Source organism: Lycorma delicatula, chromosome 9, assembly GCF_047948215.1.
Source record: "Lycorma delicatula isolate Av1 chromosome 9, ASM4794821v1, whole genome shotgun sequence".
Classification (NCBI taxonomy): Eukaryota; Metazoa; Arthropoda; class Insecta; order Hemiptera; family Fulgoridae; genus Lycorma; species Lycorma delicatula.
In genome coordinates, this window is record NC_134463.1 from 90555575 (window position 1) to 90575107 (window position 19533).

The following is a 19533-nucleotide window of genomic DNA, read 5'->3' on the forward strand; positions in this document are numbered from 1 at the left end:
GAGACTGGTTCATCTAGCTGTTTAAGCAATCGAAGAAGACTTTACTATGAAACTTGATTTTCATGGTGTTGTTAATGATTTTGCTGATATCAAAGCAAGATGTAAGCACTTTTGATGTACTACAGATTCACTTGTTTTAGAAATTTCACTGAAGTTAAGTTTTTAGGTAATATAGCCTCTATATTATATCTGAAAATTGTTGTTATTAATACCTTTTACACCACGTTTTGAAAGGTCGATTTTCACCTTTGTAATTACATCAGTAGAAAAGTTAATGTAGTAAGTATACAGTAGGGTGTATTGGTACATAACCTTTTTTTTTTGTATTTAACCTCCAGATCCACCATTAGGTATTGCTTCAGAGGGATGAGATGAATGATTTGTAGTGTGTGTGAAAATGCGATGCCTGACTGGGATTGATGTATAACCTGTCTATGTTATTTTAAAATGTTTAAAGAAAATGATTACAAACTTTTATGATTTATGAAGATGATTTAGAAGGATAATTGGAATATTGTTGGTTAAAAATTAGTTCCATGAGGAGGATAGTTGATGGGGAAGAACAGGATAGTTGGGGGATGTAGCGGCACCAATTTTGCCTGGGCCCATAGGCACAAAACATGTAAATCCAGCTGTGTTTTCAAGTATAACTTGAAAGAACCCATCCTGCCTGTAGTTATCAGGGCCTAATGACAAATATATTAAAAATCTCATTAAAAATTATTATTTTTACAATACTTTGATAGCAGACATAACTGCTATCAAATATAATTTATTATGTGTCTATATAATTTATTATGTGTTTTTCATAAATTTTTATATTATTTTAGATGCACCAGTTTATTTATCATTTCCACATTTCTATCAAGCTGATAAGGAACTTTTAGAATCAGTTGAAGGTTTATCTCCAGATCAAGAAAAGCATGAAACATATTTCAAGATTCAGCCTGTAAGTAAAAATATGTATGAAACATAATATGAAGTAAACTTCGTGTCATAAAAATTAACAATTAATTTTGGCTATTAAATACATTTAATCAACAAAATTTCAGATTATAAAATAGAGTAACCATGTTTTTGTACATTATAATTCTAAGTTATTTTTACTTATTTATGTCTTTAATTTATTACATTTAATTTTAAACCGTTTTTAATGTGTGAAAAATACTATCAGAATGTTTTTATCTATACTGTAGACTATTCTATTTGTTTATTTCCCCATAAGTGTAGGGGCATATGCAGTGGTGAGCAGTGATCTTTGTGAGTCAGCAAGTTGAATTTTCTTTATACGTAAAAAATTTGTGTTACACATGTTTTCTATATTTGTCAAGCTTATCAACAGAAGCAATTACTCTTTTTTAATTTTCTATTACCATAATGAAAGGTTGATTGCTAGTAAGTTTGGATTCTTTTTATGATAAATTAAGAGATCATAAAAAAATTTCTCTTATGATCTTGATCAGTGGAGGTTCTATTTTGAAATATTTACTGAAAAATGTGATTAGTTTCTGTCTTTATTTTGTTACAAGGTACTTTGTCACAAGTGATTGTCTTGCATCTTTGTCGCAAGACTGGATAATTTTTTATTGATTCTAATAAAATATATAATCCAATCCTACTAAACGGCATTTGTATGTGTGTCTGTGTGTGCATCCTGTACCTTAGCATCAGAATGTACCAATTACTAGCGGAAAAAACTGATTCATTAGTACATGTCTCGTGGTGGTCAGGTGTACACTAGTTATATTATTATACATCGATATCCCCAGATTATTATATATCGATATATACAGATAATACATATCCATATATATATATATATATATATATATATCAAAGTTTTGGGAAAATTTAGTACTTTTTAACCAGATCCAAATTCATATGAAAATTGCAAATATCTCAAAAATAGTCGGTCCTAGCATACTGAAAGATTTTTTTGACTTTCCTCGACAGTACCCCATCCGCTCCCAATCCCCATTGGATGATAATATTTTCAAGTGCCCTGGGGCATCATTCAGAAATTGGGGAGGGGGTGCAATGGGGAACCACCACAATATCTCATCGAATTTTCATGATTCAAACGGCGTATGTATCAGTAGGTCAAGCGATAACTGTTTCATGCATCGGGTACACTCTAGATCGACTGGATCTTGGTTATTGGGAAATTAAATCATTTAACCCTATATTTTGATTGCCTTTGCCTACCGTAAAACGTACTGATCCGATCTTTCGCTAAATACACTCAAATATGTGTGCTAGCGCAGCTGTAAAGTATAAACTTATGAAGACTAAAAAGTAGAAAATAAAATATATGTAAAAAAAAATTTTTTAAACACCATTCTTAAATTAATCGCACTAAAATGTAAAAAATAATTTTTGGCGGTATCTCGGAATGGATTTGACAACAAGCTTTCTTGGTGATATGTAAGACTATGTGAGAGTCAGCTTCAAATTAAAAATTTGATGTTTTTGCCAATTTTTCCTTATGCATGATGAATGGCCTAAAGAGGGGTGCAAACACGTATAGAAAGAATTGGCAAAAACATCAAATTTTTAATTTGAAGCTACGACTTTCATGTAATCTTACATATCACCATCAAAGCTTGTTATCAAATCCATTCTGATACTGTCCTAAAATTATTTTTTACCTTTTAGTACGTTAAGAGTAGTGTTTTAAAGTTTTTTTTTACATATTTTTTATTTATTTATGTGTTTATTTTTCTTCATAAAACAATGAACTTAACCAAAAAGTAGGCACCAGAATGTACCGATCACTAGCAGAAAATCCCTATTCATTAGTATCAATCTAGAGTTAAATTTCTAATTTAACTTTTGTTATATCAATTTTCTTCATTCAGAAAAAAATATTTTTACACAAGATGTAATTAATTTTGGACACCTACTAATCCCATTCCAAGACACCGCCCACCAGGGCAACCTGCCTGGAGAGCCTAGCTGCAGAGGCGTGCCACAGGCATGCCCTGCAGCTAGTTTATTAAATAAATCACAATTATTATAATTATAATAAAAATAAATAAATAAACGATAAATGTATAATTTATTAATCATTCACCCTTATGAAATACTGAAATTGAATTTTATTTCATTCTTGCACTTTTAGTTCGATTTTAGAAGAAATCATATATTATTTATTTAAATTATTTAAACAAATTGAATGAAATAAATAAAATCTCCACACATTTTATTTTTTTAAATAAATTTCTAAAATCCATTGCTAGTGCTTCACAGCTTCATTTACATTTACTTTCATATATTATTCAATGAAGGGTAGAAATTAATATAAAATTTTATTTGATTTAATTTTTTTTAGAAACTGGGAGTTACTATAGAAGCTAAAGTTAGAGTTCAGCTTAATTTAAAAGTAGATCATTCTGATCTTCATATAGTCAATAATTTTCGCAGTATGATGTTCCCTGTGATGTGGCTCGAAGAGGTAGGTATTAATATTTTGAAATATTATGTATTTTACATTTCTTTTTAGTAAACATCATGTATAATACAATTATTTTATTACTGTAGAAAATTATATTTATTAGATTATTGGAATAAAACAATTAAGATTACTAAAAAGTAAACAACCAATAACTAATTACTGTACTTCAATTGCTACATAATCACTATCAGTAGTTTAAAGTAAATGACGTCTGGCATACCCAGTTTGAGAGTTTCAGGAGATTTACATTTTTTTCTTTCAATTTGAAGTCATCATAGCAAATTATATCATTTTTAGATTTTAAACTATTTCTTTCTTTTAATTTATTTTTTCAAAGGTTTGAATTCATACTTTTTTTTATTTATTATTTGTTTTTAATTCATTTTTAATGATTTTTTAACAATTGTACTTGAAACTTGTTATTTTCTTGAAATAAAAATGATCTATGACCTATAGTAAACCACCAATAAACAGGTAATATAGTAATACAGTTAATTATCTATGTTTATATTGCATTTCTAAAAACATCAAGTAATATACACCATTAGATTTAATTAGTGCGTTTGAGAAAATTCTTACACATATTCAAATTTGAATTTGGATTTTTTTTATGCATTTATCTGTATGTTTTTGCTGCTTTAGACCTATCTTGACTATATTTATTACAAAATGACATCTAATGTAAAATTAACTCATTGAAAGTAACAGAGACTAGTAACCCACATATTGACTTGTTTCAAGTGAATTGTAATAAACAAATGTAGATTGCTCTTTTTTCATTTAAATACTGTGTTAGAGGTTTAAATTAATGTATATTAAAAATAGTACAGTTCAGAACTACAGTAATTAATAATAACATATTATTTTGTTTAATAATGTGCTTAAAAAAACTACTGATCATATTTGTTTGCTATGACTGGCTGTGTTTTCTTTGTTAAATTTTAATCTTTTTCTTAATTATTTATTGCAAAGTATTAATTACATTTTTTGTATGTATGGTGTAAAATATGATGAAAAGTTTCAAAAGAAGGTACTTCTTTAAAACAGAAAACTTCTAAAAATGGGAGGTTTGTAAAATTCTAAATTATATTTATAATTCCTATTAAGATTTATTGGTAAAATAAGAAAACTTCTATAATACAGAAATGGGAAGGTAAAAAGATTGTACCTGACTCTATCCACATTATTTTACTTCTTAACTCATTCGCTTCTATAGAGTTTTAATACATATCTCCCATGTCTAAATGTCGTCTTTTTTCTTGTTCCTGTTCGTAAAAAAGATATATTATGAGAGAAGCTTAACTAGCGTACTTGAAACATGGTGTATAAGTATAACTTTCAAGTTCATTGTGAAGTAACTTTGCTAGCCAAGTATATATTCTCCTGCTCCATAAATTCCATTTGATATACAGAGTGATTACAAATTACACAGCAATCTTTCAGGAAATGGTTCTAAAATAACAAACAAATCTGTGGTATCACCCACTGTGAATGACTGACCAAACAACAGCACAGACACTGCTAAAATGAACACTCATATGCTAGACACAACTTAATTGTTGTTCAACTGTTATTGCCAACCTATAAAAAAATAAAAAATTATAATTCGTTTTAAAAGGGTGTTGTTCAGATTTATTTTTATAATTTGTATATAAATTGTTCTATTTAAAATTTTATCACTTTTACAATGCAGTTTGTTTGTTTTGTTTCTGATTAAAGTTTAACTTCTCAAATTTGTGTTTAATTTTAATAAACATTATTTACATCAGTTTTCTCAGAATTAAATTCTCTACAAAGTTAAATAGAAATTTTTATTTTTTTATTAGTAAATTAATAAAGTTATTTTATTCCAAACCTAAAAAAGTATATTTTCCAACAAAACCTTTTTGTGCATTATCCAGTTTTTCTTAAAACCTTAATGAGATAGAGGTCTGGAACCACTTTTATTCAATTTCTTAGATCAAAAACCATAAGGGAAGCAGCAAATTTACCCCTCAATTTTTACCCCAAGAATTTTAGTATGGTTTAATTTCACAGCGGGAGCAGAAAGCTGGTCTAAATGTTTCACGAGCCGAAACTCACTGATGAACTGTTTGCTGACCTACGTTTATATGAACCTTTCTAATCATCTCCTGAAAGATTGCTGTGCAATTTGGAATCATTCTGTATATGAATATATATTATTTTACTGACATTAATCTTTTTAAGATTCATATTTTATCCCTGTACTGTTAAATTATATTTTAAATTCTATTAAATGTAATGATTCTGATGGTATTATATAAGAAAGACAAATAGATCTTTTAATACTTGATTTCTTGAACATTATAGAAATTATAAAAATTATAATTTAGCTTTATCTAATATGGCAGACCATCTAATGAACAATAAACATTCTATTTTTTATATTAACACAAATTTAGAAATTTTAAAAATTAATAAAGGTGGCATAAAATTAAACATAAAAGAAATTTGTATTTATCTATGTAAATAGATAAATACAAATAAAATTTCAATTTTAAGAACCATCAGATAGTGTTTGGGGAAGACTGTCTTATAAAAACTATAACAAATAGTAGCACATTCATATAATAAATTAATATGCAATTTTCATTATTTTAATATTTTTAATATGCAGTTTAATTAAATATTTCATGATTGAGGATGCAGAATCCTGTGTAAGTACTTTCATGACAAACTTAAGGTAAGATATGTCTTATCTCAATATTCTGTACTAGATGGTTTATATTAAGAGAATTATATATATATATTATGTGTGTGTGTGTGTGTGTGTGTATATATATACAGAATTTTCATAAAGTATGCGAACGCACTTAAATAACTTTTCAACTAATAAACAGAAAAATTAAATTTAACAATTGCTCCAACCTTGAAATTATTTATTTTTTTATATTAGATTACCATACCCCAAGAATCGAAGGAACTACATGAGAAACAACTCAAAAATTTCAAATAAGAAGGGTAAGATTTTTAAGTGCATTAAAAACCAAGCAATAATCTGACAAAAACCATTGGGCTATGACAACTCTTAACCAAAAAGATGGGCATTTAATATTTTTCACTGCTAGTTTTAAAAATTACTGATTTATAGTACCTCTTAAATTATTGCTTAAAAGTGAAAAACACTAAAAAAAAAAATAAAAATAAAAACAATAAAAAATAATAAAATGAAAAAATAAAATGAAGCAAATGCTTCTACCTCAACATGATCTGTTGAAACTAGCTGTTAAAAATATTAAATGCCCTTTATTTTGGATTTTGGTTAAGGGTGTCAGTCTAAAGTTTTTTACATCAATTTTTTTTGTTTTTCAAGGATCTTTAAACTCATTTGTCACAATCCTACCCTTTCCATTTAAAATGTTTGAGTTGTATCTCAGATCTAAGTTGTATCTTACATCTTGAGATCTCTGGTTGAATCTTGAGTTGTAATGTAATACAATCAAAAGAGAAAAAAGTACCATATATCTGTAGGTATATGTTACTTTTTTCTCTTCATATATAGCATTTTTTATTCTACTTTTTTATTTAAAAATATTACGTGTTTATAAAAATATTTTTTTTTTTTTTTAAATTCTCTATGATAGAACTAAACGAAATGCATCATTACAAAAGAGAAAAATAATTTAAATTGATAAATTTTTAGTCATTTAAGTAAGCTGTGGTTTCTCAGTTTTGACAACTAATTACCCATTTGTTAAAACATCATAGGACCATAACTATTAATTAACTTCCTATGTATTGTACTCAGTAGAATATGTATGAAAAGCATTCATTAATTTCTGATTTGATATTTATTGATTTTATCCTGAATGCCTCAAAAATTTTTTTTTTTTTTTATTTATCCTCATCACTTAAAGTTTTAATAACAAATATGAAATTTAATTGATTCTAAAACTTTAGCTGAAATTTTTGTTTTACTGTGTCATAGAAAATACTTGATAATTAAAGAAAAGAATTGAAGCTATACATCTAAAAATGTAAATAGAGTCTTTAAAATGTTTAAATATGAAAGACAAATTTATGAACTTTTAAGAAATAAAATAAGAGCAATTGAGGTCTGAAGAAAAATCATAGAAAAATAAAGAAATGAATACAATTTTGTTTAAATGATTTCATCACACAAATAAAAGATTTTTTTTGAGTCATAAGAAGAGGTGAAAATAATTGCCTCTAAAATCAAAAACAACTTTCTCACTTCTAAGAGCTAGAATAATTTTTACCATAGTATAGTATTATTTTATAATTAATTTTTTTTATTCTTACATTAGCAATACTGAATTGGAAATATATTTGGTAAGTTATGTCAATATAATTTTAATTTTAAATTTAACATAGTAGTGTATTATTTTTATGAATTTGTATATATATATATATTAATCAATTCTTTTAAGAATCATCCTCCTCTGTACCATATAAAATATATTTATTTTATTAGGTCAACCAAAGTACAGAAAAAATAAAATAGGATGATTTACCTTATTTCACTATTATCCAGGAGTGCTTTCACAATTTACTCGCATCAGCTGTATTACATATTCCTATGTTCATCTCAAATTACATTACAAACTTCACAAAATATAATACCTTTTCATGTATTTATTCATTTTATTTAAAATTTTAAATCTTTAATCCTTTTAGTTTAAGAATTTAAACTTTTATTCGGTTAAATCAAAAATTAAAACAAAATTAAAAATATGAAAAATTAATTATAATTAACATTAAAAATGTGCAAGAAATACACAAAATATAAATTGAGAAAAATAAAAAGAGGTATCATTTTTTATTTAATACTAAAATAAATTTTCTGTTTATAAGAAAAGTAAATTATTATAACCAAAATTTTATGAAATAATTTAAAATAATGAGTAGACCCTACACACAACCATTAAATTTAAACTCACTCACCCCTGTGACTCACTGCATAAGCACATGTGAAAAATACGAGTACACCAATTCAAAGCCTGTTATCATCCTTAAATTGACCGTAACTCAGGAACGACTCTACCAATCTTCATCAAATTTTCACATGTACAACTTCAGATACACTGCTACAGCATATCTACATTTCAATGAAACCAAATAATTAAACCATATTATGAAAGTACATAATTTCATATTCATATAACTATTTAATAAATATATTAATTGTTATGAGGATTGAAAAATTTACTTTACTTTAAAGTAAAGTTTAAACCTTTAACGTTCTTTAAAAACATTTTCTTATACAGTTTTTCTCAAGGTGTTACAAAAATTTTAATTTCAGAATATTCAGTATAAAATATGTAACATAGTACTGTTACATTTAAATTGTTAGTTTTACTGATATATAATTTTTATAACATGTTTTACAGGGAGTTGGAGAATTAACACCTTCAATCCACCGTTGGGTTTATTTATCAACAACTTTTGCAGATATTGTAGCGCCAGTAATCACATACGGATTTATAATAACAGGAGTTATTATTCTGGTCAGTGTATTTGTGCAAGCATATAAAAACATTGTTTTTACACGAGAAAATATTGAACGAGGTAAACAGAAATTTCGTAGAGGTAGTAATTTCATTGTTAATGGTCAACATCGTTTAATGATCGTTCGTGATTCATATACTCTTTTACATAATACATCTACAGAGGCTACAATCGATTCAGAATTATGAGTCTTTAATTTGTTATAGTATGTTAAAATATCTTTTTGAGGACTGTTACCTCAATGATGCTCAAAATAAATTTTATCTCATTCTGTTATAGAACTTTTTTTAGCAGTTACTGTACTGATAGTCAGTTAAAAAAAAAGAGAGTGTATTGTTTTGTATTTAACGTGGTCTTCTATTAAGTAGAAAAAATAAAAATTATTTATTTGAGGACTGGTTATATTATTAATATAATTGTAGCATTTATAGATTAAATATTAACAATTTAGCCACAATCATTACAGATTAGCAATTAAACATAACTAAGTGAAGATATGTTTTGAGGGTAACAACATAGCGTTTTTCTCTCTTACTTTTTGTTATTAAATTAAGACAATAAATATACATATATTTTTACATATTATTATCATTATTATATTGTAAAGAAAATCAATGTATATTTAATTAATTACATTAAGTACCAATTAATTATTATTAATTCAAATATGTAACATATTTCATTTCCCCGTCAATATTATTTTTTTTATATTGTTAGCTTTCTAGGAAAAAAATTTGTGCTTTTCTTATTCAAGTGGATAACACCAGTATGTAATTGCTATTAACATAATTTATAAATGAGATTGTGTTTTCTGAGCAATAGTATAGTAATAACTCTCTTTCTAAATGATTATAAGGTCATTATAAATTATTGTTCCTTTTTCTGATAACTTTTGTGACTTATTTTGTGCACTCAAAGGAAATGAAAGCAGCAGAAATTACTCAAATTTGAGACTTAATATTATTATCTATGAACTAATTTGTAGTTTAAAACTTCATCAGTTTAAACTATACAATCTCTCCCCTCTCTTCTCTCTCTCCCTCTCTCTCTCTCTCTCTCTTTCTTTCTCTCTCTCTCTCTCTTTCTTTCTTTCTTTCTTTCTTATTTTCTCTGTGATGAATATAAAAACCATACATTAAGAAATTTAATCACAAAAAAATGCATGAGTAATTTTACAGCATTAAAAACATTTAGCTGTTATTACAATAAAAAGAACTCAACATAATGTTGCTGTGTTATGTAAATAAAACCTCTGTAGATTTCAATTACTTTTTTAGTAAACTGTCGGTTTAAAAGAATACTTAAGTCATGTTGTATGACAGCCAGATGGCCAACTGAACAGGAAAAGAAAAAAGTATTTTTTACTTTATCGTTTAAATTCTATCTTAAACTACAGGGTCTTTACCAAATCATTTTTTTTTAATTACCCTTGTTAATCTTCAATATTATAGCCATTACATCATAATTCTCACCTGATGAATATGTTTAAATCAGTTTTAAAAAATATTGTTCTTATCACTAGATTGTAATGTTGTAAATAAATTAAAGTAAGGTAATTCTGATATAAAATTAATGTAATCTAGCTTCCATAAATTGTTAGGGAAATGAGTAGTATACCACCACATGAAAAAAATTCTATTTTTTCCCCTGATGGTATGTTTATCATTGCACGCGCTAGTTAATTTTAAATAGAATTTTCAAAATCACAATAATTGAACAAGTCTATCATGTAACAGTAATTTTCTGATGATAGCCAGAAAATACAATTGTGATTAAAATATAATCCAGAACCTACTCTGGATTTATAAGTTTTCAGATATAGTATAGGAAGTTCCTTTTAAAAGAAAAGGAATCAATGAAAAAATGACATAGTTTTCAAAATAAAGTTGAATAAATAAGTTTATTTAGTAATATTTACCAAAGTACAGATATTTTAAGAATAAAGCAAAAGAAAAAAATATAAACAAAATACTTTATACTGCATATATTATTTAAAAAATAATAATTTGAGTAATACAGAATTAAGAATTTTTTATTTTATGATTATTTTATTAGCTTGTTTATCCTGGATACTGTTTAATATTTGTAATCATCATACTTTATATCTCAAATATATCTGTAGCCTCAAATCTTTGTCATATTATTTAAAAAATAATAATTTGAGTAATACAGAATTAAGAATTTTTTTTATTTTATGATTATTTTATTAGCTTGTTTATCCTGGATCCTGTTTAATATTTGTAATCATCATACTTTATATCTCAAATATATCTGTAGCCTCAAATCTTTGTCATAATCATATGTTTATGTTTTTGAGATTAATATTTTACTCATAATTTTGTCCATGAAAAATAATATTTTATCATAATTATTTTATACACTCTTCTTTTTTTAATACTCATGCTAATTTAAATTTGAGTATTATACATTATAATATTACTTTTTCTGAAGTCTTTTGATTGCCAGATCTGTGTTCTCTAAAGTTTGGATATACATGTTTTTTTAATTTTTATTTAATTTAAAAAATCCCTTTTTGTAATTACCTTTGATAATTATTTTTCACTATTAATTATTATGTGATAATATTGACATATTTTGTATATTAGTTACTATTTTAAATTACATAATTGACCAAAAATATCAAAACATTGTGATAAAAATTTAGGAAAAATAAGTAACTGACCTGCTGATAAATAGAAATATACACAGTATAAATAGATGTACACAGTATAATCCTCTAAAAATTCATTAGGTGATGTATACATACGATGAAAAATGAAAAGTTAATTTTTAGGAATAAAATTTTATAAAAAGAGACTATGTAAAATTAAGACATAATAATATAATATATTTTCAAAAAAAGTCTACATAATATTATGTTTATTTAGTTATGTATACAATTTTATCTACTGGAATGTTTAGAAACAATACTTTTGTTTTTGTATCAGTGTAGTCAAAATTGAAGAATATGTTTTTTTTTTTGTTTTTTTTTACTAAATGAAAAACATGACCAAATTTAAAGTTACCTGAAATTTTTCTATTAAATAAAAACATTATATCCATAGTTTATTTAATATAAATCAGAATTGAATGGCTTCAGCAATTCCAGATTATAGTACTGTATTTTATAATTTAATTAAAATGAGTTAAGTAACTTAAAACAGATGATCATGTTTTTAATTTATTATAAAAGTTTTTATTAAAACAAAAGATTATGAACAAAACTGTTAGTGAAAAAGTATTTAATGAATGATCATCTTTCATAAACATAAAGAAATAAGCATCTAAATAAAAAGTAAACCACAGAAATAGTACAAATATTACCTTTTTATTATCAATTTTGAATCCATACTATCTTCTCTTCACTATCACCAGTTAAGATTAGGAAATAGAATAAAATAGAGTATTGTTTAATATATCTTATTTAGTTAGTTTATAGAGTTCAAGTAAACAGAGTACAAGTGTTCAGGTGACCGATTTACAAGCATCTCCTGTAAATCCTGATGCTAAAAGAAAGTACATGATGTTAGTATTCAGTAATCACTCTCTATTATATTTCACAAAATTTATATATGTATATATTTTAAATTTAAAGAAATGAAGACATTTTATTTGAGTTTTTTAAGAGTTATGAAATTGACAGTTGGCCATAAAGAGTAAAAATTCACTAATATCTAAAATTAAATTACTATGATAAACAAGTAATAAATTCAATTCAGTTTTCGTCATCTGATTGCGAGAAATTCATAGTGTTGTCACTATTAAGAGATACAGCAGGAGGCTCAATTTTTTTCTATTATATTATCAAATTCCCAATAATTTGGTTGAATAGTATCTGTTACATGTTTTATACAGTTTTTCTATTCCTGCTGGCCTGTTTTATCAATGTCTTTTAAGCATAAATTTTTAACATCAAATATTTTAAAATCTGTATTTTCTGATGTTATGTAACTTTTGATTTGTCCCCAAATTAACTCAATCGGGTTGAGTACACAATGATAGGGCGGTAATCAAAGCATGGTTTTGCCACTCTATCTTGCTAACTCATCAATTTTATACACAATAAAATTATTTTTAATATACAAAATCCTTTGCAGTAATTGGACCTTAAGTTTAAAAATTGAGCACAAGAACAAAAGAGTGATCATATGAAAAGATCAAGGGTTTTAAACTGAGAAGACAACGTTACATAAACTTTTGATTACAATGACTGCTATATGATGTATTAATTATACGGTGACTAATATATGAGTAATGATTATAGTGTTGTGTATAGATATGGTTGCATTGTGAATCGGCACTGATGCAAGGGAAGTGACTCAGCAGAATCATGATGAACCCACAAACAAAACATTTGTTTATTCCTCACTCTACAAGCTAACTGAATACAGTACAAATAGTGTTAAAATGGTCAACTGTTTTATGAATTTTATTCGCAGTGCCCCATGCCAATTGATGTTACTTACAGTATATTATTCCTTGACATTCTCTACTCTTTTGCTACCTTTGAATGATAATCTCACACTTTAAATGATAACCTCATTTCTTAACTTTAATATGGTGTGCTTTAATTTTCTATGAGTGAGATTGTACTCAATTTCAAATCTAATGGCTGATATAGTTAGGGTTTGATTTCAAATCTGTAGTAATAGAACGAAACAATATCCTCTTACATCACCAACTACTTTCAATGTTAGCTACTACTTCATCATCAGTCATATTTAAATTCTGTTGACATGTGATAATTCAATAGTTTCTTTGTTACCGACCCAAGTACATTTTCATTTTTCTTTTATTTACTACCTGAAAAGACATATTTACATAAAAATTTATTAAAATAATCTTTATTAGTCTGTAAGAAGAAGAGTATTCTCCTAAAATTTAATGGATTAGTTTTTCAGCTAGTCATATAACATGACAAAGCATCCATAACACAACTCATATGATAATTTTATGCAGTCTTTTGTGATTAATTCTCTGACAACATATTACTTCACTAAATATTGGTTCAATAAGGTATTAATAATAATAGTAATAATGTGAAGTAGTGCATGACGTACTATTTAATATTACCTTTTTTCAATTTGAAAATTACCATAACTGAAGAAAATTCATTTTTTCTGCTTTTTATTAATTGTATTAATAAAATCCATAAACACAACAATAATCCCTATTTTTATATTTAAAAATAAGTTTTCTTTTGTTTTTATTCTATACTAAAATAATTGATTTTTTTTTAGTAAAATTAGTCATTTAATCATTAATCTATAATTCACCACATTAACATAAAAAAGGTAATCAAAAATTTATTTCCACATCTATAGCTTGTTTTGGTAATTACTTTTAAAATATTTATACAATATAATAAAGAAATTATAAATAATTAATTATCAAGTTTAAATCTGTCTTTGTGATTTACTACAATATTAATATTAATGAACTTTATGCAGATTGCCTGAACAGTGAAGGACTACATGTTGCATATTCATGGTTGTTTATGTCAGCAATGTTTATGAACAATGTGTTCACTTCATTATAATTTTACCTAGATATCTTCAGATTTCTTTTATTGTATTGGATTGTTCAAAGAAACACTGAACTATATTTAAAATTTAGAGTGATTACTCCCATTGTCTCATGTATGTTTTTAACTTCTACTAAATTTTTCCCTTTAATATTTAGTCACGATTTTCACCAACGTTTTTTTAAGGTTGTGATCATTAGATGCAACCAAGAAACTAGTCATGGAAAAACACTGCTAATTTGTCACTGCATTCTTCTCCAAACTAAGCTCACAGATTAGGATCATGTTTAAGGGCTGATTATTTGATAGGGCTGACCTAATAGACCTTAACTATATTCATTAATATTAATAAATATACTTAACACTTATCAGCCACCATAAGATTGGTCATATTTATTACTTAAATATGACCTGTCAAAACACTTAAATGTTTCTCAACTTTTCATTTGTTAATAGAAAGTAGAAACTGAAAGATTAACAAAACAACAGATTAATCAGATGTTCAATGATATAGCTACTAACATTATGACTTTGTCTACCAGTTGTTTGATATTGTATTGATTAGTCGTTGACTAATCAATGAACTCTTTTTTCTCATTGAGATTTTATTCGCTCACCTCATAATCTAGATTGTTTCTAAACAAACAAGCAACTTATCCATTTCTTTCACAATTGTTTTTCTTACTTTTTGTTTGTACATATTTTTATCTCAATAAGTTTACAGATAAAAACTGTATGAATAAGTTAGATTATGAATGAAAAACTAAATATTTAAAAAAAAAGAGCGAAAAGAAAAAATGATTATATTATTCATATAATAATACAAGCTATTATTTTACCTAGTAATTTATTAATAGAAAATTACTATATAGTTTGTAAACAACTCAGAGAATGGCTTTGACTGACTGTATTTGTCAATTTTTTCCAAGTTCCTTTGAAATATCTACTAAAACAACCATCTGTCCTCAGATAATAATTTTTATTTTTAATGAATGAAACTGCTACTAATCCATTTAAAAAAAATGTGATTATAGATCTTATAATTATTATAATTGTTATTGACTTATATTAATGTTATTATTATCATCAGTTTTCATTGTAAATAAAGTATATAAATAAGTTCTATATATTTTAGTCAAAAAATAACCAAACAATTATATTATTATCAAAACTTAATTAATTATAATTTAGTCAGTTATATTCACCTCAATTGTTTATTATTATAATTGTTATTTTTTTTTGTTTTGTACTGATATATTATAATTTAATATCTTTAGTATTAGATTAGTTTTTTCAAAATCGAGATTACTTAACGGGCATAAAATTGTTTGATTTCAGACAATAATCTAACATTTCTTTTTTTTTAAAAAAAGGAAAACAAAAATATTAGATTAGACAATTTAATTATATAGATATTGTTATAAATAAATAAAGCCAGGTCTCAATTAAAGAAAACTATCAAAAAAAGAAGAATTAAGATAAAACATAAAAAAGTATATCATGAAATATTATAGTATGTAGTAGTTATATGAATAGTTAAATAGTATTATATATTTAATATCCATTCAAAAAAAAAAACATTCCATGTTACATTTCTAAAACAATTAATTGTAAATATTTTTCACTGAACATATCACATTTTACTAGTTCGTAAAATATAATTAATTTTTATATCTTTTGTAATTTAAGTTAGTTTATAGATTATTGTTTAGTTTTTCATTACATTCAGCATTATTTTTTTTTGATTACAATAAATTTCATCAACATATTTTCCAAAATTAATATATTTCACTAGACTAAAACTCCAATTAACTGTATTTCTGTATTTCTTTTGAAGTTCTTCATATTTAATATGAATAAAAAAGTAATTTCTTCTCTTTGAATAAATTAACTGAAAAAAGATTACTGTACTGAAATATGAATGACACTGACACAAGTATAACTCTTTTGTAAATCAGGGCCGACTGTATTTGTATTTGCTGGAGAAATTTTTTTACATCCTTAATAATTGTGGGTAAGTATTTTTTTTATATATTTGAAAAACCTTGGTATATTTGCAAGAGCATCTTATAAATGCAAAGCATATAGAAACAAAAATATTTTATGGTTTATCAAAGGTGATGTCCTATTAACCAAGATAATGACAGTTTTATTGTAGTTCATAATTAAAAAGGTAAAATCAAGAGCACAGTTTTTTAGGTATCCTTAAGAGGTAGTTTAATTTAACCTGGGAAATGAACCCATGGCCTTTATTTTAGTTGTCAATAATGCCACTTTAATACTATAATGAAAAGGTATACAAATTTATTTTAGCTTTCATTCTTAAATATATTAACTCTATTATATTTATGCATTACCTGTTCTTATGTTTTATATTTACTAACATGAATTAAGCAAAGCTTCCAAAATTTTAAAAATCTATAATGTTCAACACTCAACATCTTTGTTTAACTGTTCAAAAAAATTACTGATAGTATAAAAATTAAATTATTTAGAGATTTCTTTCTTTTTTTTTTACATATTCTTTCAGAGGTTGGAACTCATCAAAGTAATCTTTGCATTACCAATTTTTGCTTTAAACAACTTACTTTTTAGACATGCCTCTCTTAAATTCATATCTTTCAGATTTTATGGTAAATTATGGTAAAATTTGATCTCTCTATAATGAACTGCATTTAACCATTGATTTATTCATTTATATTAAATATAATTTTTTTATAACCTAGTGCTAGCTACATTCACTGTAGAATATGTATTGCCCTAGAATCTGTATACTAAAAAGATAAAAATATTTTTATGAATATATATTCTTCATATATATATATATATATATATATATATATATATATATATTATATTATATATATATATATATTATATTATATTATTTTATATATTATTCATGTTTCACAACAATTTCAAATACAATTTGAGTTGGCATAATCTACAGTTCTATTCATGTGTTTATTTAAAAAAATATTAATTTAGTTTTATATAAAATTATTGTCACACATATTAAAAATGACTCTCAATTTGTGTTACTATTATTTTGACATTAGAATATAGAGATATAAACCAGAAATACAGATAATACGGAGTGAAAGACAGGTTGAAAAACTTGCAAGATTCTCATTTCAAAATTTACAACAATGATTAGCATGAAAACATTTCAGTGGTAGATTCTTCTTTAATATTTTAGTGTGTAAAGCACTTTTTTCACAAATTCCCCTTCTGCACGTAAAATCAGACTTTCAAGTTTTCAAGTAGCTTTTATAATTTGTTTTCAGTTTTAGGTTTCAATAAAAATCACTTTTATCTTACACTGGGTTTTATTCACATAAAACACTGATTTCCAATGATGGCTGGTAGTCCAATTAGTGCTGGTAACTAGAGTTAAGTCTATTATTGTCAATTACAGGATTTCAAATAGAAAACTGAATTTAAGTGATTGTTTTTAATTTAAAGCTTACAATAATTTATCTTCAGTAAAACAGTCTATCAGTATCCACAGTGGAATAATAAGCTCCTGCATATTTAAATAATAAACATGATAATGTTGTATTGTTGCTGCTGCTAATTAATTGTTATAAGCACTTCCTTTATGAATAGATATTATTGATTTAATGAACATTATTTCAAACTTGCCAAAACCAATTGGCACTATATGTAGATGATGGAGAAAATATTAAACTACCCTGATTAGAAGCAGTCCTTCTGTAGGTTGATTGTGTCCTTTTTCTTATGTCTTTTCTTTATCCTTTTTTCTTCCTACTTGGGCGAGTGCCATAGGATATGGATCGGTCACCTTGGTTTCATCATTGGAAGACTTCTGGTAGCAGAAGCAGTGGTTTTTATTGGAGTTAAGTATAGTCCAGCTGACAGGTACAGTTAATAGATTTTCTGTTGTAATACTCTGATATCTCAAATATTAATGATTACTTCTGTACTTTTTTTATTACTATACATTAAATACTTAAAATTTATAGAATGTAACATGTGAGTCAAGATGATTAGTTTTAGAGATTTTTTATATAATAAAAGTCATTTTTAAACTTGCAATGAATCCTTTAGTTTGAATATTTTTTAATGGTTTATTTTAAATGTTTAAACTTTACACTAAAAGTTAAAATAAATTATTTTTATTATAACTTTTTGGTAACATCATTATTGAACTCAAAATTACACCAAAAGTTTAAAATTCAGTTCAATTAATTTTTAATGTTATTTGTAATTAAATTATTTTATCTGATGTAGACTGAAATATTAATGATTTTTTTTTATTCCCTGTGGAACGATCACTTGTTATAAGCTAGTGCATTTAAATATATTTAGTAGCCTTTAATAAAAATTTATTAAAGTGAATATTTTAGTAAATAGAAAAGTTTAATATATATATTATTTTATTTATTTTATTTTTTTTTTTACTTGTGTTTGTAGTAAAATGTGCACTAATTTTTTTTTCTTAAAATATTTCATAATCATTTATTTGTAGTACTTAAAATATTAAGTCTTTGTAATATTTTATTGTAAAATTTTCAGTGAAATGATAAAAAAATATAGTTTTAAAAATAAATTCAAGATAATTTATGATTTTATCTGATCAAAAAGTATACTATATCAATTAAATATAAGAGAGGCTAATAATAATGTCAAAATATTAAATATCAGAATAAAATTAATTTTTTTTTACAGTAACATTTTCAGTTTAATGAATAAAAATTTATTATTTTTATTCAGTTTTATTACAGAAAAAATGAAGGTTAATGTGTAATTTGTGGGCGTCCACAGTTTGCACACTTTTATACCTGCATTCACAAGCATTTGTGAACCTAAAATAATCGTTAAAGTGTAATTATAAATTTAAACTTTTATTTTTTCATAAAATTAATAAAATAGATGATTAAAAATAGTTTCATGCCTTTTTTCAATATTTTTATGTGCATAATATAAAAATAGTATTATTTTCATTTATGATTAATAACATTAGCCATTGTGTACAACTTTTTTTTTATTCAATCATTTTATTAAAAAATTTTTATTATTTTTTTTTTTTTTTTTAACATTA

At 24.9% G+C, this 19533-nt stretch overlaps 1 protein-coding gene across 3 annotated transcripts in view; it reads left to right on the forward strand.

Moving 5' to 3' along the window:
* dsb (scavenger receptor class B member debris buster) overlaps window positions 1-17234 on the forward strand; it is a 397095-nt gene extending 379861 nt beyond the window's left edge. For all 3 annotated transcript variants that reach the window (XM_075374397.1, XM_075374398.1, XM_075374395.1), the window contains 3 exons: window positions 831-949; window positions 3332-3454; window positions 8827-17234. In XM_075374397.1, coding sequence (XP_075230512.1) covers window positions 831-949; window positions 3332-3454; window positions 8827-9132 — 548 coding nt within the window. In that variant the 3' untranslated portion in view covers window positions 9133-17234. The remainder of the gene's footprint in view (window positions 1-830; window positions 950-3331; window positions 3455-8826) is intronic.
* The last annotated feature ends 2299 nt before the right edge of the window (window positions 17235-19533 follow it).